We start from the raw sequence: 21,568 nt of genomic DNA on the forward strand, positions 1-21,568 counted from the left end.
TTGCCAAACCCTAGCCCTAGGTTACTCCCACCGTCTAACCCTTAGCTCTTACTCTTATGCTGCTGAATGAAGCTAGAGAGAGTTAAAAAGTCATGTTGCCTGGATTCACTACAAATCAGTGTTTTCTAATCTCAACTGGGCCTTCATTGTAGGAAGGAAATCCTTAAATTCCTCCCTAATCAGCTGTTTATCTTGCTTACCACAGTGGCTGTTCCAAGCCTTCTTTTTTTCTCCCATGGCAACCCCTCCCTCCACTTGGTTGAGAACATTGTCTCATCCTTCCCTTCTTAGGTCACATTCTTCTGAGATCGTTTCCTCCTTTACTAACTCCAGGCTCTGATAAAGAGGAGATGCTTCTTCTTGCCAAGGCCAACTCCTTGACAAGCACCCGTGATCCTATCCCATCAGTTTTCTCTGGAAGATTGCCTCTATTATCACCCCTACTCCATCTTCCTCTAATCTTCAGTTTCTCCTTTGGTCTTCTTCAAGAATGAAGAACAAACAGCAGCAACAATTTCTCCCTATGTACTGATTCCTTCTTAGATGCCTAGAAACATGTCCCTGTTTTCCCCAAACTTAAAAACTCTCACTTGATCTTACCATCTCTGCAAACTATTATCCAATATCTGTCCCACCCCTCTCAGCTACACTCCTTTAAAAAGCCATTTAGGATCAATGTCTTTACTTCCTCTGCTCTCAACTTCTTTTAAACCCTCTGAAATCTGGCTTTCAATCTCATTCAACTGAACTTACTCTTTTCAGAGTTAACCAGTTCAGGGGTCTCTTAATTGCTAAATTGAATGGCCTTTTCTCAATCCTCATTTTTCTTGACCTCTCTTCAGTATTTGATGCTACTGATTACCTTTCCCTTATCTCTAAGTTTTGTGACACTTCTCTTGTCACTTAGTTTTCCTCCTACTTGAATGACTGCTTCTTCTCATTTTTTTTTCTGCTGGATCTTCAGCCATTTCATACTTATGTAGGTATTCCTCAAGACTCAGTTTTAGTCCCTCTTTTCTTTTCTCTGTCACTTAGGGATTTCATCTGCTCCCATGGGGTTCAAGTATTATCTCTATGCAAATGACTCTTAGATCACATTAAGTCCTAGTTTCTCTCCTGCACTCCAGTGCCATATTGTTTAAGGCTAACTGGACATTTCAAACTGGAGGTCCCATGGGCAGCTCACACTCAACACATTCAAAACAGACCTCATTATCTCCCCCTGCCCCATACCCATTCAACTTCTGAATTGTCCTATCACAGTCAAGGGTATTACTAACCTAGTCATCCATGTTCTCAACCCCAGTGTCAGCTTTGACTCCTTGCTCATAGTCACCCCACATATCTCATCAATTACCAATTCATTCTGTTCCACAGCTTATCTCAGACACATCCCTGTCACTTTCTCTTTTTAATTTCATTTTTAATTTAGGGAATAAAAGCATTTCCATAACATAGTACAATAAAAAAGAGGATTGCAAATGAAACTGCATGTCTACTATGCATAACTTGCTATTCCTTTCAAATATATAGCAAAATTATCATGTAAAATTCTTTTTTTTCTTCCCTCCCCTCTTCCTGCCCTAGAGATGGTTACCATTAGACACAAATAGATGTGTATGTATGCATATATATGTAAAATTCAACACATACTTCTATTTGTCACTTCTTTCTCTGGCTGCAGATAGTGTCTTTCTTCGTATGTCCTTAATAATTAGTTTTATAATTAATTATAGTTAATTAGACATCCCTGTCTCTCTAATCACACAGCCAATCCCTAATTCAAACCCTCAATCAGCTCTCATTGGAATTGCTAAAATATCCTCCTATTTGGCCTCTTTGTCCCAAGTCTCTCCCTACTCCAAACCACTCTCCACTGGCCGTCCCCCATGCCTGCCATGCTCTCCCTCCTCGCCTCTACTTCTGCCTCCACACAAAAGGAGAGAGCTGAGAAGCACCTAGCTGCCATTATGAGAGGTGATGTTTCATAAAACACCAAGAAGCAGAATAGAGGAAAAGACAAACGATCAGCAAAGTCAGATTATCCTGAAGAATTTAAGGATGAAACTGGAAGAAGGACAATGTTCAGGCAAACATTCCTCAAGATTTCTATAATAAACTTTTTTCTTCTTATCTGAGGGCAGAGCCACTACAGTTTGACTCTAAGATCAGAGTTTCTGACGTGGTTTATGAGGAAGCAGAAAAGGCACTAAAAAAAGAGAAAGAAATATGAGAAGAACTGAACTAGACCAAGCATACACATAGGAAGTCTGTGCTAGGAGTGACACAATTTTGAAGGTCATTCAAAGTGTGACCAAGAAATATCAATAGTTATCAACTCATATACCCTTTCTCTACCAACTCTTTATAAGAATATATAGACACATTGATGACATCTTTGATGAAAGTATGAGAATGGAACCGGTAAAGCTTTGCAGATGTTATTTGATAGCACACTACATATTTATAGCCATACAACTGATGGAAAAGTCTATAGAATGCAAGTTCTCACTGTGCTTATTATTTTTGACTATAAAAATCTTTGATTTGGTAGAGCAAAATACTGTCAGTAAGACTCTTCCCTAGCAAAATGTCTCCATAATTACGTTAGAATTATAGATGATTCTTTGAAAGATGTAATAAGAGGTAACTTTGTTTAAGATGATCTAATGAGGCATAAAACATGATTCTATGTTTGCCACAGGTATCTGCCACTGTTAGAGAAGATGTTCAGGAAAGAGTCTAAAATGGAAGGATTCCCTAGAGATGGTGAGGTCCTCCAGATGCTTCTGTTTATGGATTACATTGTGCTGATGACACCAAACCTTAGAATACTGAAGAGCCTATAATCACTAGAACCTATGATCACTCAAAAGAGCTTACCTATCTACAAAGGAAAAATCTAGTGTTTGAAGAATGTCTATTGTCTAGAATATGATATGTATTTGGATGGACAATGCATATATTGCTATGAAGGAACAATGAATTAGACATATAATTTCACAGGAGAAGGGCAGGATGGATTTTGTTATAGATACATTTTTTACAGGTATTTGGAGGAGTTTGGGGAAGAGGTCAGGCAAGTCACTGCTTTTATTCCACCCTCTTGGCCCAGGATGGATTTTGTATTTGGGAAATTGTGCCATCTTTTTAATGATCCTAAACGTCTCCCAGAAACAAAGGGCCATCTTTCTAACATCAACATTATTTTGTTGATGCCGTATGGCTGCAAGTTATGCAATGCCTGAGTCTCTAAGAGTCAAAGTAGCCAAAGGGCATCGGAAAAAGGACATGGTGGACATGAGTAGTTGTATATCAAGAAGAATTCCACAGAAAAATTAGTGTGAAGGATGTCATCGAACTGATGCAGGAAGTTAGAGAGGTTAAAGTTAAAGAGGTGAGCTAGTCATATATTAAGAGTGAGGGATTACTGAAAGGACAGCCTGTGTGCTCCATCACTGTTCATTCAGAGTCAAGAGTGTTAGAGGAAGGCTCCTAGTACACTGGGAAACATCACCAAAAGGCTAGCTTGCCTCTGCCTAATGATCTCCAGTGGGGAATAAACTACTACCTCTATTTCAAGGAGCCCATTCCCCTTTTGGATAGCTCTAATTGCTGATAAATTTTCTTTACATCAAACCTAAATCTGTCCACCTGCAACTTCCACTTATTACTTTCAGTTCTGTTCTCTGGGGCCAGGCAGAACAAATCTATTTTTATTTAATATTTTATTTTCCCCCAATTACATGTAAAAACAATTTTTAACATTTGTTTTTAAAGATTTTGATTCCCAAATTCTCTCCCTCTCTGCCTCCCCTCCTCTTTCATTGAGAAAACAAGCAATATGATATAGGTTATACATGTGCAGTCATGCAAAATATATTTCCATATTAGTCATAGTTTGAAAGAAAACACAGACCAAAAAAACTCCAAGAAAAACAAAGAAAGTAAAAAAAAATGCTTTGATCTGCATTTGGACTCCATCAGTTCTTTCTCTGGATATGGATAGCATGTTTTTCATCACAAGTCCTTCGAAATTGTCTTGGATTATTGTATTGCTAAAAATAGCTAAGTCATTCCCAGTTGATCATCACACAATACTGCTGTTACTGTGCACAATGTTCTTCTGGTTCTGTTCATTTCACTTTCCTACAGTTCATGTAGCCTTTCTAGGTTTTTCTGAGAGCGTCCTGCTCATCATTTCTCATAGTACAATAGTATTCCATCACAATCATATACCACAACTTGTTCAGCTATTCCCCAATTGATGGACATCCCCAATTCTTCGTCACCACTAAAAGGGCTGCTATAAATATTTTTGTACATGTAGGTCCTTTTCCTTTTTGTTTTTTATCTCTTTGGGATACAGACCTAGTAGTGGTATCCAAGCAGAATACATCTAAACTCTCTTCTACATAATGATGTTTAAAATACATTGACAGCTGGCATGTCTCTCTAAAGCTTCCTTTCCCCAGTAGAGAAAGGGAAAGAATTATAAGGAAAATGTTTGTAACTTTAAATCACTACGCAGATGTGAGCTGTTGTTATTTTTCTTCTTCTCTTCACAGACCATGCTTAAAAGTCTGTGCCCTAGAGAAATAAATCCCATGAAGTAATCTCTTTAGCGTTATTGTTATGTCAGAATATGGAAGGTTCACGATTGGTGAATTCAACATCAATTCTAAGCCTTTATGCTTCAAACTGAATAGAGCTCCTTCACATTTCTGTCATCATTAACAGAACTGCTATCTTTCCAGGTTCCTGGTCTTGAAATTTTGTAATTGTTTTCAACTTTCCCTTCTTCCTGACCTCTCACATTCAGTCAGTCACCATGCCAATTATGAATTAAAATGCAAAATATAAAAGTGCCTACACATTTCATACATATAATATTATATTCTCAGAATCACCATTCCTGCTTCTGGGTAGATATATGGAAGCTTTGAGGGCCTTGCTTTTAGCCATATTAACTTATCATTGAGGGGCTTGCTTTATGACATGATGAGGAGTTACCTTATTAGTTGACAAGCCAGAAGAACTGACATGTCTGTAGATGTATAACAGTTCAAAGTGAGCTAAGGCTGTTTCAAACTGCTTCCCAGGAGACAGGTGGGTGGACAAGTGGCTTACCTCAACCCCATCCTCTGACTCCATGAGACTGTGTGCACAGAGAATCTAAAGCATATGTCCTGCATAGATAAAACTGAGCCTTAATCTGAGCTGTTTCTTTTGTGTTTAGCTATTTTTTTGTATTTGTCCTTTTCTGATCTTATGAAAGATAGTGCCTACCCCAAGAATAACACGTCTAGGAATGGAGGCGAACTTGTGAGTTTGAGAGGTCTGGAGTCCTAGTCCCATCATCGGGCTGAAGCTAACTAGTAGAAAAAGAGAGAGGTTCCAGCCAAATACTCAAATTCTCTTGGAGAGGATGTCTTCCAACAAGAAGAGTGCCATTTTACCAGTAGATGTACCAGGAGTTATTTGAATAGTGCCAAGCCAAAGTGAAATGTAAAATGAGCAATTAGCAGACTTGCAAATTGCTTTATGAAGTATGAACTATGTTCTTATGAAGTATGTCTCCCAGTAGATTGTAACAGTAGTTATACATTGTTATTGAATCCTTTTTCCAAGAATATTTTTAAAATTTTATCTTTTCTTTTGTGTGTGTGAATAAATTATTTGTCCCATATTTCATTCATATTATACACTGAGTGCTTTATTTACTCTTCCTTTTTAGGGAGGTCATAGATGTGACGTATCAATTTTTCTCCAGTGCACCAGAGTGGGGAATCTAAGCCAAAGGGTAAAAGAAAAGGGTGTTTCTCCCCTGCCCTGAGGGATAGGCTCACCTTGGACTTTCCACATGCTTAGGTATAGAAGAGTATAGAACAGAGAATAGTATTCCAGCCCCCTGTGGGCCCACCAGTGGTTCCTAAAGGTTAGATAAATAAGTATCCTAAGACTCTACTCTTCCTCCCTTCCACCATCTTCCTTTATGCTACATCACCTCATCTGAATGACCTCAATAGCATCCTAATTGCTTTTCAGATTTCAATCTCACCCATTTCGGCCCATTCTGCACAGTGATGCAGGATTAATTTATCTCAAATACCGTTTTCAGCCCACCCTTCAGGGACTTAGGATAGCTCATGAAACAATCCCAGTTCTTGAGGAACTTGCAAATAATGGAGGAAGCACAAGAACACAAACAACTATGATACAATTAAGAGTAGGATAAGTGCAAAGGAGAGGCCCAGACAAAGTGTTAAAAACCATTTGAGGAGGAAGAGATTATTTTCAACAGGAAGAGAGTAGGAGGAGGGGGTAAAGTCAGGAAAGGCTCCACAGAGGATATTACACCTTAATTGGGCCTTGAAGGAATGGAAGTACTTCAATAGAGATTGTGTCAGGGTGGTCAGGAGCAGTAGGCGTGGGGAGGCAAAGTTCATTTTAAGCACTGGAGACAGCAGAAGCAAAGGCATGGAGATGAACAAGGGGAAGATGGGATGAGGAGGTAGAGAGTAGTTCACTTTGGCTGAGACATACAAGAAGTGAAGGGAAACACTTAGAGGTTGGAACTGTATTTCAGAGGAGTTTATATTTATTCAGTAGGTAATATAGATATACTAGAGATTTTTGAATAAGGACTGATATGATTAGACCTAGGTGTTGGGAATATGACTCAGGTAGTGCTCTGGAGGATGGATTGGACATGGAAGAGAAGGAAGGCAGAAGACCGATTAGGGAGGAATTGCAATAGTTCAAGTTCATTGTGAGGAAAGAGAAAAAGGGATGGATATGAGAGATTCTGAAGAGGCTAAATTGACAGTGTTTCACAACTGATGGGATATGACAAGTAAGGGAGAAGGAATAACCTAAGAAAACATTATATTTTTACCATGGGAGAAATGATGGATGGTGGTACCATTGACAAAAAACAGTCAAGTCAGAAGAAGGAAGAAACTTTTGGAATAAGAGAGTAAGCTCAGTTTTAGACATGCTGGGTTTGAAGTATTTAAGAGATTTTTCAGGTTGGTTATTTCTTCTAGGTAGCTGAAAGTCAGATGTGGAGCTTGGAAGAGAGGACAGGGCTGGAGATGTATAATTATGAGTCACTTGTATAGAGGTGATAATTAGGACTATGGGCAGAAATGAGAATATAAAATAGTAGAGATTGGCAGGAGAAAGAAAGAGGGTAAAGGACAGAGCCTTGGAGGGTGTGAATCTAAAGCGGTCAGGAAGAGGATGATAAAGCCAGTGAAGGAAACAAGGAAGGAATGGCTAGAGAGACAGGAAAAAAGCCAGGAGAGTGTGCTGTCTCTGAAGCCAAGGTTGGACAAATTGTCATTAAGAACTGGGCAAAGAGATCAAGGAGGATGAAGACTGAAAAAAAAGACCACTGAACTTGGTCAAGGGAGACTTCTGATCCATTTCTGTAGAATGTTGAGGGGGGGGAGACAGAGAAAGAGAAGTAAAGAGGGAGAAAGGCAGAGAGGAAAAGGAGAGAAAAAGAGTGAGAGGGAGAGGGAAAGAGGAAGAGGAAGAGGGAAGGGTCAGACAGCAATGAATTGAGAAAGTGAGTGGTGAAGAATTGGAAGCATCAGGTGCAAACAATTTTTTTTTCTAACAAGTTTGACAGTGAAGGTGAGGAGAAAGATGGGCACTTAACCTTTCTGAGCTCTAGATGCTTGGATAAGCAAGAGCTGAGTTTGGCCCCCACCTAGGACACTATGAATTTTTATTTTTTTCTGGCCATATTTATTATAGATTACTGACACCATCCCAGTCATCAAAACAACAATGCATTTTTAATGCCATGGGCTTTGCCTGGCCTCCCATGCACCCCTAGATAGCATCTGGTTAATAGCTGGCTTCTTCCTGCTTCAGTTCTCCCAGCATGAAGAATTCCACATTCAGCTAAATGAGCACACAGAGGGTTCTCTTGCCCCCTTCCCTTCTTTTCCCAAAGGAACATTTGATAAACATGTTGTAAGCTTTGATGCTTTACCCCTCCAAGATGCCCTTGTCAAGATATCAGATGTTGTCTAACTTAGAATACACACTGCAGGCTGAGAAATTGTGATTGGTCTCATTGTTAAAAACTCTTTCTTGCTTATTGGCATGACAACTGAGCTAAATAGAGCTGAGATGAATGCGAGGCTATTTTTGGTGCCTCCTCTAGGATTTCACGCACACTGTGTATTTTGCATCATTTTAATACTTGGGCATACTAAGGAGTCTGAGGCAAACACTCGTTTGTAAATGTTACAGCCTGCCAAGCTTGGGTGGGTGTTTTGCAGGGTGACGTTTTTCATCTCACATGATTACTTTTGGCACCAGCCAGATCAGGGAAAGATTTCACTTTTTTAAAGCTGGAAATAAAAGTGTTAGTTCAGTTTGGTAGAAAGGCAGGCTCTCACTTACCTTTATCCTGTCCATACAGGCTTCCATTTTGAGTTGCTCCACAGCTTTTCGGGCTTGAGAGATACTGGTTGTGCTGTTATTAGACATGCCTTCTTTCATTCTCTTTCCCCAGAAACTGTCAAAGTTAGAGAATTAGAAAGCTGTAAATTATGTTGAGTGTAACAATGTGCCTATTATCTCCAGATTGTAAACATTCACACAATAAAAGTGATGTTTCATCCTTCCGAAAGAATAGGAATAATATGACCGATACATATAGTATTAACAAACAGTATGACCAAATGTCATGAAATTCCTTGAAACAGTCTCTCAGTACCTGGTTGTCTGTCAACACTGGGCACTGTCAATAAATGGAACAGAAAGTTCAAATCCCTAATTGCTATCCTCTAGTACTATTATTATAATTGACCTCATAAGTTATAAACCTAAATGTCCTGTTATTTCAATAGCATTTTTAAAATCAATCATGTACTTCACTGTGTTACTGAGGCAACAATTTCGGAGAGTTGTCTTTAAATAATGTCATATATGCATGCATGTACAAACATGCACATCATTAGAAACGCCAATTGCCTTTCCTTTCTAAAAACAGAAAAGATATTCTCAGTGACCTGGCTGGGTATTGAGGTTACAAGACAATTACTGGCTGGTGGATACATGGGGGAATCTTATTAAAAATTATCTATCAGTCTATGTCTGTCTGGCTGTCAGTTCATCTGTCTATCTATCTGTCTGTCTGTTTGTCTGTCTGTCTAGCTATCTATCCATCTGTCCGCTGCACCACTCTACTGAAACTGTTGGATCAACAGTCATCAGTGACTAAGTTCAATACCCCCTTTTTCTCCCCCCAGTTCTCATCCTTCTTGATCTCTCTGCCCAGTTCTTATGGAAAGTTTCTTGGCTTTTGAGTCACCACACTTTCCTGGCCCCCAAACAAATGAATGTAATGCCAAGTGCTCCATGGTGGTATATTTATAAAGCACATGCTCTGTCTTATACTTATTGCATCTAATGAAAACCATTTGGAGAGAGCCATCATAATTAAAGGCTCAGAGAGAGTAGGAAGCTGACCAAAGACAAATCCTTGCTATGTTGTGTAAGGAACAAAAATAATTTTCAATCACCACACAGCAAGGGGTAGGAAGATATTATCCTGGCATCCAGGTCAGTCTTTTTCCTCTGGATTTTTCATTTTCTGGACAACTACCTTGTTTAGGCTGTGTGCAATGTAGCACAGGATGGTTAAACTTTGCCCTAAATGCAGCCCTTTCAGTCCCTCAGCAACATAGTAACAACTCAACTTAGCACCTAGGTAGCAAGAATAATTAATTTCTTACTTTTAAATATATATTTCATTTATTTAATTAAATATTTCCCAATTACATGTAAATTTTTTTAAAACAGTCATTAAAAAATATCAAGTTCCAAATTCTCTCCCTCCCTTCTGCCCCTCCCTGACCCAAGAATAATTAATTTCAATAGGAAGTTACTGATGCTTCTTCCCTCCTCAGCACCCTTGTCCCCTCAGCATCTTTACCTCAAGTGTGCTCCTTTCTAGTCCAGCCCTAACCCTGCTTCAGACTCCCAGAGCCTTCAGGGCAGTGGCCCATTGCCCCTTCCTCACAATTGAATGCCACTTGCTCCAGGCATATTTTTTTCTCTTGTCCTAGCAGCAAAAACTGATGGCTACCTGTCTTGCTTTCCCAGTCATAAGGGGCTGAGTCTTGGGGAAAAAAAGCCAGGTACTCTAAGAGGCAGACTAAGGAAGGAGAGAGCATTCCAGGAATGGAGGGTAACTCAAGTAAAAAGTCACAAAGATGGGAGATGGAGCATCTTGTGTGAAGAACTGAAAGGAGGCCAATGTGGCTGGAGCACAGAGTACATGTAGGGAGGACTGCAAAGACAGGATAGAGGCATGTTGTGAAGAGCTTAAAATGACAGGTTTATTGAGGGAAGTGGGATAGAGTGACAGAGTCAGATCTGTACTTTAGACAAACCACCTTGTGGAGGATGGAGTGCAGCGGGGAGAGATCTGAGGCAAGGAGCCCGATTTATGAGGCTATTGAAATAGCTGATGTGAGAAGTGATTAAGGCTTAAACTAGGGCGGTCGTTGTGTGAGTGGAGAGATGAGGTTGTATCTGAAATAGATTGTGGAGAAACAGTAAGATTTGGCAACTGATAGGCTTTGTGGGGTGAGTGAGGGTGAGGAGTCCAGAATGACACCAAAATTGAGAGTCTGGGTGTCTGGAAAGATGGCAGTGCCTTTGACAACAACAGGGAAGTTTAAATGACGGTAGATTCAGAAAAAAAGACGAGTTCTGTTTTAGATGTGTTGAGTTTGAGACGCCTGCCACACCTTCCATTTGAAATGTCCAATAGGCAGCTGGTGATGTGGGCCAAGAGTTTAGGAGAGAGACCAGGGCTGGCTGGATATATTGATCTGGGAATCATTTGCCTGCGGATGATACTTGAACCCATAGGTGCTGATGAGATGATCAAATGAGAAAGTATAGAGAGAAAAGGGAAGAAGACATAGGACAGAGCCTTTAGGGGTATCAACAGTTAGTGTTATGGCATGGATGAAGGTCCAGCAAAGGAAACTGAGAAATAGATGGGTAGAAAGCAAACCAAAGGAGAGAAGTGTCACAAAACCCAGGAACGGCAATCAGTTGTCTCAAATGTTAGAGAGGAGTCAAGAAGGATGAGGATTGAGGTCATTAGATTTGGCTATTAAAAGATCAGTGATAACTTTGAAAAAAACTGTTTCACTTGAATGAAGTTGGATGACAGATTGCTAAGCATTTCGAAGAAAGTGAGGGGGTGGGGTGGGGGGGAAGTGAAGAAATGGATTATAGATGCCTTTTTTAAAGGAATGTAGCTGAAAAGGGGAGGAGAACTATAGGATGATAGACTGAGGGAAGGCAGAATCTAGTAAGGTTGTTTGTTTTTTTTTTTAAAGAATAAAAGCGACTGGGGCAACTAGATTCTACAATGAATAGAGCACTGGCCCTGGAGTCAGGAGGACCTGAGTTCAATCCAGCCTCAGACACATGATACTCACTAGCTGTGTGGCCCAGGGTAAGTCACTTAACACCAATTGCCTCACAAAAAAAGAATAAAAGAGACTTAGGTGTGTTTTAGGTAGCATCTGGAGTACTGTATTTACCCTGAGCATCACAGTTTAGGGCAGTCATTGATAAACTGCATGGTGTCCAGAGAATGACAACCTGGGTCATGAAAGACCTCAGGCTCACATTATGTGAGATTCTATCAAAGGAAGTGGGCATCTTTAATCTAGAGATGAGAAGATATAATAATAATAATAATAATAATGATAATAATAATAATAATGGCTAACATCTACATAATACTTTGAGGTTTGCTAAGTATTTTATAAACATCTCATTTTAACCTCACAACAATTCTGGGAAGTAGGAGCTGTTATTATCTCCCATTTTATATACGGGGGAAACTGAGGCTATGAAGTAGAAGTTAAGAATTTCCCAGGGTCATACAGCTAGTAACTGAGACTGACTTTGAACCTGAGTCTTCCTGACTCCAGGTCTAGCATTCTATCCATTGCACCACTTAACTGCCTAGGAATTTCATGGAAGGTGGACATCACAGGTCTCTTCAAGTATCTGGAGAGCTGTCATGTGGAAGAAGGAATAGATTTTTGTTTTGTTCGGCCCAAAAAGACAGAACTTCTTAATACTTTGAGCTGCCCACAGTATAATGGGCTTTAATGGGGGTCAGTGGGTTATCTTTCTTCGCAGTTCTTTAAACAAAGGCTCTGGTACTTGTTGTGGAGACTTGAGTATGGAGATGCTAATGGATGACTTCCCTTCTAATGAAATCCCTTTTAATTCTGTGATGCTATAATTTATCTTAAAGATGGAAGAAGATTCCAGAGATGAAGCTGAAAAGCCCAGCTCTGCATATGCACAGTATACAAAAACTTCATCACTTCCCACCACTGCCAACTCATTAAAACTCACTCAATTTGTAGGACGCTAATTTATTTACTTTTATTGTGTTCTTATCCAACTTTTTCTTTAGCTGTTTTTATGTATTTGTTATACAAGTTCTGTCCCTATAACCGGACTGCAAAAAACCCAAACTCCCAGGACCTCAGATTTTATTTCTTCCAATTTCCCATTTCTTTGTACACAGGAGGCATTCAGTTGAATGTTTTTTGCCTAGAAGCACAGAATGTAAGATCTAGAAGGGGCTACAAAAAGAAACTAGTACAAACAACTGGTTTTTAGAGATGATATTTAGGCCCACAGAAATGAACTGATTTGTCCCAGACCACATAGATATGTAGTGACAGAGCTAAGAGTAGGATGCAAGTCCAGTGATTTCTTACTACTGTGCTCAAGGGATGCCATGCAGCTTGCACATACATATGGTTCCTCTGGGAGAATGCAAGAAAGCCTACCCCACTGAATTATTGGAGGGATTCGCATCTTCATTCCACCTCTCCCTCTGCAGCTATACCTAGGGTGTTTAATATTGGGATAATTTCTAGCACTACTCTTTGGGTCCCTCTCACTTTCTTATGTGGACTAGCCAAATAGAATGATGGGGAGTGGTGAAAAAAGAAAACTAGGTGAGTCTTGCTAGCTGGTTCTAAAAAAGATCTGAGATTCTTCCCATCTTCTCCCTTCCATATCATCCTTCAGTTTGCATTTTGCCCTTTTCTGGCATCTCCAATTTGCTTTTCCTATTCAAGGTTTCTTTTGGTCTCCATTTGAACCAGAAGTCACTATTTAACAGGGTTGGAGGGAGTACAGAGTGGGATTTGCCTGAAGTAAACTCCAAATTCGTAAGGTTGGCTTCACCCACAGCTCTTCTTCTTGTGACCTCCCCTATCATCTTCCCCTAACATCCACACTGTGAACTGTGAAAATGTTAAGTAGAACAAGTGTCCCATAGGAAGGCTCTGCTCCCATGAGGTGGGGGACTGAAATGTTATAAAAAGATGGTTCTGGCAGCCCAGCTTCTGCCACAGGGACCTGGAGTTGGGGTAGCAAGACCGACACTCACTAGGCTTGAGACCAAGAGCATGGACAAAAGAAGAATGAAGTGAATGAAATGCAATTGGCTCCTTCCTCACATTCCATACACATTGGCAAGAAACACATAGACCTGAGGGACCATTTGTGGTCAGAGTCACAAATGAGTCAGCTTTCTTACCTGTTGTCAGGGCAGGTCCAATGACCTGGCGCAGGTGTCTCACAGGGAGCTGGAGGCACAGAAGTTATCGACGCAGATCCACAGGTGGAAGCAGGAGCAGTGCTTGAACCTGTCTATGATCAATGCTGAATCAGGGCTCCTAACAGGCGTCCATCTGAAACAAAAACCAAAGGAAGGGCTAGGAATGGGAAGAGAAAACTTTCCTCTCTGAAAGTGAAAAACAAACCCAAACAAACCACAAACTACTCCACTTTTCCTCTTTCCCACAGAAAGACCAGGCCTGACTGCACACTACTGCTCAAGATGGCATGTGAAGGGTTATGGAAGTAGGTGGAGCCTGGAGAGATCATAGCTCCTAGAACCATAGACCAGGACCTTGATCATCAAACCAATTTAATGGCTTTTTCCTCAATCCTCATTCTTCCTGGCCTTTGACACTGCTGATCACCCTCTTCTCTCCAGGTTTTTGTGACACTGATCTATGTGGATTCTTCTCCTGTGTCTCTGACCAGTCCTTCTCAGTCTCCTTTGCTGCATCTTCATCCATGCCATGCTTGCTAACCTTGTGTGTTCTTCAGGGCTCTGCCTGAGCCCCCTTCTCTTCTCCCTCTACACAATGTCACTTGGTGATATCATCAGCTCCTGTGGATTCAATTATAATTGCCAAGCTGATTCTCAGATCTATTGATTCAGCCTCACCCTCTCTCCTAACTTCTGGACTTACTGCCTGTTGGACATCTCTAACTGGATGTCTTATAGACATCTTAAACTCATAATGTCCACAGCAGAAATAATTCTCTTTGTTTTCAAAAGCTCCCAACTTCCAAACTTCCCTATTCCTTTCCAGGGCACTGCCATCCTCCCAATCCCCCTGGTTCTCAAACTAGGCATCATCTTCAACTCCTCATGTTTTGCCAACCCCCATATCTAATCACTGGTCAAGTCCTGTCATTTCTACATCCATTTTTGTTGTTGTTCAGTCGTTTCAGTCATGTCTGACTTTTTGTGACCCCATTTGGGGTTTTCTTGGCAAAGATACTGCAGTGGTTTGCCATTTCCCTCTCTAGCTCGATCTACAGATGAGGAGACTGAGGCAAACAGGGCTAAATGACTCGCCTGATGGTTGGTCTTCTTGATTCAAATCTCTCCCCACTTCAGTCCATTCTCTACTCAGCTGTCAAATTCATCTTCATAAAGTACAGATCTGAGCATGTCATTCCTACTCCCTACCCCCACCTTATTCCATAAACTCCATTGCCTCCCCATCATCTCCAGGAAATATATAAAATTCTCTGTTCAAAACCTTTCATAACCTGGTCCCCTCCTACCTTTCTAGTCTTCTTCAACCTTATGCACCTCCACATATTCCAGAATCCAGTGACACTTCCCTCCTTACTGTTCCTTGCACAAGATGCTTCATCTCCTACCTCCACGCATTTTCATGGCCAGTTGCCCATGCCTGGAATTCTCTCCCTCCTCATCTCCATCTCCAGGATTTCTTGGCTTTCTTCAAATCCCAGCTAAAATCCCACCTTCTACAGGAAGCCTTTCCTAAGCCCCCCTCCCCCCCTTACTGCTAGTGTCTTCCCTCTGTTGATTATCTCCAATTTGTCATGTATATTTCTTGTTTGTACATAGTTGTTATTGTGTTGTCTCCCCCATTAGAGTCTGATCTCCTTAAGAGCAGAGGCTGTCTTTTGCCTTTTTTGTGTGTCCCCAGTGCTTAGCATAATGCCTGACACGCAATAGGTGCTTAAAAAATGCTTATTGACTGGCTGACTCTGGAGTCTATTAGAATCTTCGCCATAACTAATGACCAAACCCAAAATCAGATCTAACAAAGAATATTTCTTTTTGTAATACTTTTAAAGATATCCTTTCTCCTAGAGGCAGCATGGCGTAGTGAAGAGAGCCCTGACCAAGGAATCCAACCACCCCTACCCCAGCTTGGTCACTATGTAGTCTGAAGCAAGTCATTTAACCTTGCCAAGCCTCAGTTTCTTGCCTACCAAATGGAGAGAATCACACTTGCACCCCTCGACTGAAAACTGCTGACAGAAAGTGCTTTGTCAATTGAAAAGTGCTATGTAAATATCTATCTAAAAACCATCTAAAACCCAGCATGCCAGGTGGAGGCATTCATGGCCTTAGACCTACCATAGATCTCCCCTCTATCCAAATAATGTTTTTATTGATATCTTTTTTTATATCATCATAATTTCTACCAGTATCTTCTGTCTCTCGTTCTCAGAGAGCCATATAAATAATATAATTTTGCAAGATCAAAAAAAGAAAAAAATGAAAAAGATCATCATAATTGAGCAATATATTGAAAAAGTCTAAAATTATGTGCAATGTAAAACACTTGTATGTTTTCTACCTCTGCCAAAAGGTGAGGGGGGGGATGTCTTTTCATCTCTTTTCTTTCAAGCCAGGCTTGTTCTTTATACTTTTGCAACCTTAAGTTTTGATTTTTGGGAGCTTATTCTTTCAATTTACATTGCTGTAGCCATTATGCAGGTTTTCTTCTTGGTTCTGCTTACTTCACTCTGTATCAATTCGTGGAGATCTTTCTGCAGAAAGAAGCAGAATGCTTCTGTGTATTCATCACAGCCAGCATTTCTTACAGAAATGTAATTTTTATAGAAAAGTAATATTCCATTACAGTCATGTACCATAGTTCGTAGAGCAATTCGTCAATCAATAGACATCTACTTTTTTTTTCTCTATTTCTTTGCTGTCACAAAAAGTACTACTTTGATATTTTGGTATATTGGGGATTTTCTTATCAGTGGTCTCCCTGGGGTATCCAGTTACGGAACCTCTGTGTCAAAGAGTATGGATTATGTCTTTTTATTGGGTATAGTCTATATATTTCAAGACTATGGATTATATTTTAGTCACTTTATTTGCATAATTCCAAATTGCTGTAAAAATGCTTAGTTAAAAACCATCAAAAAAAAAAGTGAGGGGCAGCAATGTGGCACAGTGGATAGAGCAACCAGTTCTAGAGTCAGGAGGACCTGAGTTCAAATGTGACCTCTGACACTTACTAGCTGTGTGATCCTGGGCAAGTCACTTAACCCTGAGTGCTGCGCCTCCCCCCACCCCAAAATGCCAATCATCATTTCTGTTCCTATATTCGTTATCCACCTAACCACTGACCAAATAGAAAGAAATAATAATTTTGAATAGAAGATAACTTTAACATCATATATAAATATTTTTTTAAAAATTATCTGTCACTTAACAATTACATATGTCCTCAAGGGTTTTTGTGGAGAGGCAGTGTGATGTAGTGATCAGGATCCTAGCCTGAAGCCAGGAAGACCTGGGTTGAAGTCCTGCCTCTGACACATACTGGCTGTGTGACCCTGGATGAATCACTTCTCAGTTCTCTAGGCAGATTTTTAAGATAGTAAGTTACACAGAGAGAGTGTCCATTGGTACTGGAAAGAGTTTCCTCACCTGAACTCACAGGTCCAGTCCCAATCCCTATCAAAGGGTTTTTAGGAGTGCCTGTAAGTGCCTTACCGTGTTCTGCCTCAATCAGAATTTAAAAACAAAGACTGGGATTAAATGGAACAATGAAAGACGCATTTTGCCTTATTTGTATTTGGTCCAAATTGAATTTGGTTTTGAACACCACGGTGTCTGTTTGACTGCTTCTCACTTCCCCTGTCTGACCTGCCTATGCTGACCTGGGACCTCTAGAGCATACTTTTATCTTGCTTTTTGTCAGAAGTTCCTCCTTCAATTTCCAATTCTTTGCCGACACAAAAGGAACTGTTACAGAATCATAAAATTTAAAGTTTGAAAGGACCTCAGAAACCCTCAAAGGAAACTGAGATCATGAGGAAATGGAGAGGGATCAGATGCCAGAGAGCTTGTGGTATATGATTGTAATGAAATATTATTGTGCCATAAGAAATGATGAGCAGGATGCTCTCGGTAAAACCTGGAAAAATTTACATGGACTGATGCAGAATGAAGTAAGCAGAACCCGGAGTATAGTGTACACAGTAACAGAAAGATTGTATGATGAACTGTGAATAACTTAGCTATTCTCAGCAATGCAATGATCCAATACAATCCCAAAGGACCGATGATGAAAAATGTTATTCACCTCCATAGAAAGAACTGATGGAGTCTGAATGCAGATTGAAACACACTATTTTTCACTTTTTTTTGGTTCAAGTTTTCATTCACAAAATGACTAATATGGAAATATGTTTTACATGATTGCACATATATAACCAATATCAGATTGCTTATCATCTCAGGGATGAGGAAGGGGAGGGAAGGAGAGAATTTGGAACTCAAAAATTTAAAAAACAAATGTTTAAAATTGTTTTTACATGTGATTGGGGGAAATAAAATATTATTAAAAAAAGTTCCTCCTTGTTAAGCTTGTGAGATTTCATTGCTTTTTCTATTTTTTTTTTTTGCACGGGGTAGGGCAGGATAGGAAAGGAGAAGTAGATATCGATATCTATCTATCTATCTATCTATCTATCTATCTATCTATCTATCTATCTATATCTAATTTTATGTTGTTTCATTCCTTATCTATGACCTTTGAATTTTAGCTTTTGGGCTTCTTGTTTTAAAAACCACTTTTGACTCATTCACTCATTTCTTGTTTTCTTCTTCACTTTCATTCTCTTAAAATTCCTTTCTGTCTATGGGTGGGTTTTTTCTTTTGGGAGGGGCTTATTGATATTTCCAGTGGTGCACAGGAGCTGATCACAGTGTATCTGATACAATCACATTAATGATAGAGGGAAAGTGTGGAGGTCTCCTCATATTTCCTTAAGCCAAGGCTTCTCCTCTTCCATCATTTTCATTTCCATAAAGAAGTGTGGAAGTTAGGTGGTGAAGTCCAAGATAAAAACCACAGAAAAGGCTGCCTATTCAGAGGATGAAGAAGAATTGTTTGCTGCCTTGAGCACACTTCCTAGGGTGAGGCTTTTAAATGAGGTTCTAGGAGTCTCATTTAAGATTTTCCAGCCTACCTTTTCACTTCTTTGGAATTCTGGCTGGTACCAACTCCTCAGTGGCTTACTCACTATTTCCTCAATTAACACTAATGGTGGTTCTGCTGTCTGGCAATGCTGATCTCTAGGCACTCCTCCAAGCTGTCTACAGGGAGACAAATGAACTTGACTAGGCCCTCTTCATCATGGTCTGTATTTTTGTGACTCCATTCCCAGACTAGTCTGCCTTGGACCAATTACCCTTGCACACCATTGTTGAGGGCTTATCAATTTTCTTGACAAGAGAATCAGTCAGCAAGCATTTATTAGGGACCTATTCTACCAGGCACTGTTAGGTGCTGCACCTACAAATATAATAAATGAGCCAATTCCTATACGCAAGAAGCTTATAAGCTAATAGAGGAGACAACAGTGACCCATCTAAGTATATCCACAATAAATATAAAGAATAAAGAGAAATAAATACAAAATAGTTAAATACAAGATAGTTAGAGAAGGAGGGCCCCAGCAGTTGTGGGGATCAGCAAAGGCTCGATATTTTAGAAATTGGTGCTGAGATGCATGTTGAAGGGGCAAAGGTATTCAATGATGCTGAGGTGAGGGAGGAGTGCATTCCAGGCACAGGGGCCTTCAGGGCAATGGCCCAGTGATGGGAGAGTCATGTATAAGGAACAGAGAGGCTAGTTTTGCTGGGTAGTTGAGTACAGGAGAAGTATAATGAACAATGAGGCTGGAAAGTTAGATTTGGTCCAGAGAGTAAAGGGCTTTAAAAGCTAAATAGAGAAGTTTATATTTTATTGTGGAGATGGTAGGAAGCCATTGGGCTTGATGAGAAGGGATAGTCATATGATTAGATCTGTGATTAAGGAAAATAACTTGGGCAGCAGTGTGCAGGATGGCCTGGAATGGGGTGAGACTTGAGGCAGGGAGACCACTTAGGAAGATGTTGCCATAATCTAGGTGAGAGGTGATGATCATGTAAACTAAGATGGTGGTTGTTTGAGTGAAGGGGAGTTAGACATGAGATGTTGTAGAGATAGAAATAGGAAGATTTGACCACTAATTGGATATGTGGGGTGAGGGAGGGCAAAGAGTCGAGGATAATGCTGAGATTATGAACCTTGGAAGGACTGTGATGCCTTTAAAGAAATACGGAAATTTGGAAGAGGCATGCAATTGGACAGAAAGATAATGAGTTCTGTTTTGGACAATATTGAGTTTGAGATATCTCTAGGACATTGAGTTTAAAATATCCAAAAGGCAACTGGTGATTTGGGATTTTTGCTAAGGGGATAGACTAGGGCTGGATATAGAGAAGAGAAGTTTGGGTGGGAAAGAAGAGGAAATCAAAATTAATTTGTAACCATACTTCCTTGACAGACTTTAGCTGGTATTTTGCCATGATTTTAGTTTATATGTGTTTGCACGTGTGTGTGTATATATATGCATATATACATACATATATATATGTGTGTGTGTGTGTGTGTGTGTGTGTGTGTGTGTGTGTGTTTGTAGTCAGTCAATCAACAAACATTTATTAAGCACCTACTATATATCAAGAACTAAGAATATAAAGAAAGGCAAGAACAATCTATCCTCCAGGTACTTAAATTCTAATAGAGGAGACAACATGAAAATAGGTACATACACGATATATACCAAATAGAGATGGAAGGCAATCTGAGAAAGGGAAGGCACTAATAGTTGGGAGAGGGGTGTCTAGTATTCCATTCAGTTAGCATTTATTAAGTGCCTACTATGTGCAAGCCATTTGTGTAGGTCCTGGGGACATGAAAACAAAAGTAAAAAAGTCCCTGCCTTCAAGGAGGTTGCATTCCACTGTGAAGGAGGGCATAATCTGTACACAAGTTGGTAATAGTACAAGGAAAGTGGAAAGTATGTTAATATCTGGGGGAGATCAGGGAAGGCTTTACCCATACATGATAGAGGCAATTTTCACTCTCCCTTTGCATCCTTGCAAAATTAAACCTTGCCTAAAATATAGTCTTGAGGACTATTTGTATTTATTTCTCTTTATTTTTATAGGCTTGAGGGCCTATTGCTTGTTAAATTTCTAGCTTATATATGAATTGACAAAGTATCATAAATAATAATAACAGCTTCCATTCTATAGAGTAGGGGTTCTTAATCTGGCTTCATGGATAAAGATATTCAGGGGCATGTAAACTTGGATGAGAAAAAAATCATATCTTTTTTTTTCACTAACTTTAGTTGAAATTCATCATTTCCTTCAATCATGAATATAGGCAGATCACAATAATATCAGCAGTGCCTGGGACTTGTTCACTAGTAAAAACCACATCATATTTCATATCACATTACAGTGTTGCAGATATCTCAAAATGTGGTTTACACTCTTCACTAATTTGAAATTACTACAGTTATTAGACCTATCTATATCTAGCTCACATGTGATTGTATTCTTTTTGTCTGCAGTTTTTCAATACAATTGGTTTCCTATGTATTTTATCTTATGCATTTAATAATAGCTAACATTTATATGGCACTTACTATGTTACCAGACACTATGATAAGCATAGGAAATTATTAAAGCACTTGCTATGTGTCAGGTACCATGCTTTACAAATATTATCTCATTTGATACTCACAATAACGCTGGGAGGTAGGTGCTATTACCACCATTTACAGTTGAGCAAACAGAGTTTAAGCATCTTGCCCAGTCATATACCTAGTTAGTGCCTGAGGCAGAATTTGAACTCAGATCTTCCTGAGTCAAGGTCCAGTGCTTATATACCATGCCACATAGCTGCCCCATTTGAAAACATTATTCTGAAAGAAGTTTATGGGTTTCCCTAGATTATCAAAGGGGTCCATGAAACAAAAGTTAAGAATTCTTGCTCTAGACAGCCCTTCAGAGAGGTGGGACATCCACAGGTGTTACACACTGCATATATTTTGGGGCTTT

General features: G+C 39.8%; 1 protein-coding gene across 1 annotated transcript in view; it reads right to left on the reverse strand.

Moving 5' to 3' along the window:
* The window catches only part of GNG4 (G protein subunit gamma 4), an 89,284-nt gene that overhangs the window by 30,496 nt on the left and 37,220 nt on the right, over positions 1 to 21,568 (reverse strand). Inside the window, exons 2-3 of the mRNA XM_021000475.2 lie at positions 13,625 to 13,778; positions 8,425 to 8,539 (exon numbers count right to left, since the gene is read on the reverse strand). Of these exons, the coding sequence (XP_020856134.1) occupies positions 8,425 to 8,523 (99 nt within the window). The 5' untranslated portion in view covers positions 8,524 to 8,539; positions 13,625 to 13,778. The remainder of the gene's footprint in view (positions 1 to 8,424; positions 8,540 to 13,624; positions 13,779 to 21,568) is intronic.

Source organism: Phascolarctos cinereus, unplaced genomic scaffold, assembly GCF_003287225.1.
Source record: "Phascolarctos cinereus isolate Bilbo 61053 unplaced genomic scaffold, phaCin_HiC Scaffold_5;HRSCAF=322, whole genome shotgun sequence".
Taxonomy (NCBI): domain Eukaryota; kingdom Metazoa; phylum Chordata; class Mammalia; order Diprotodontia; family Phascolarctidae; genus Phascolarctos; species Phascolarctos cinereus.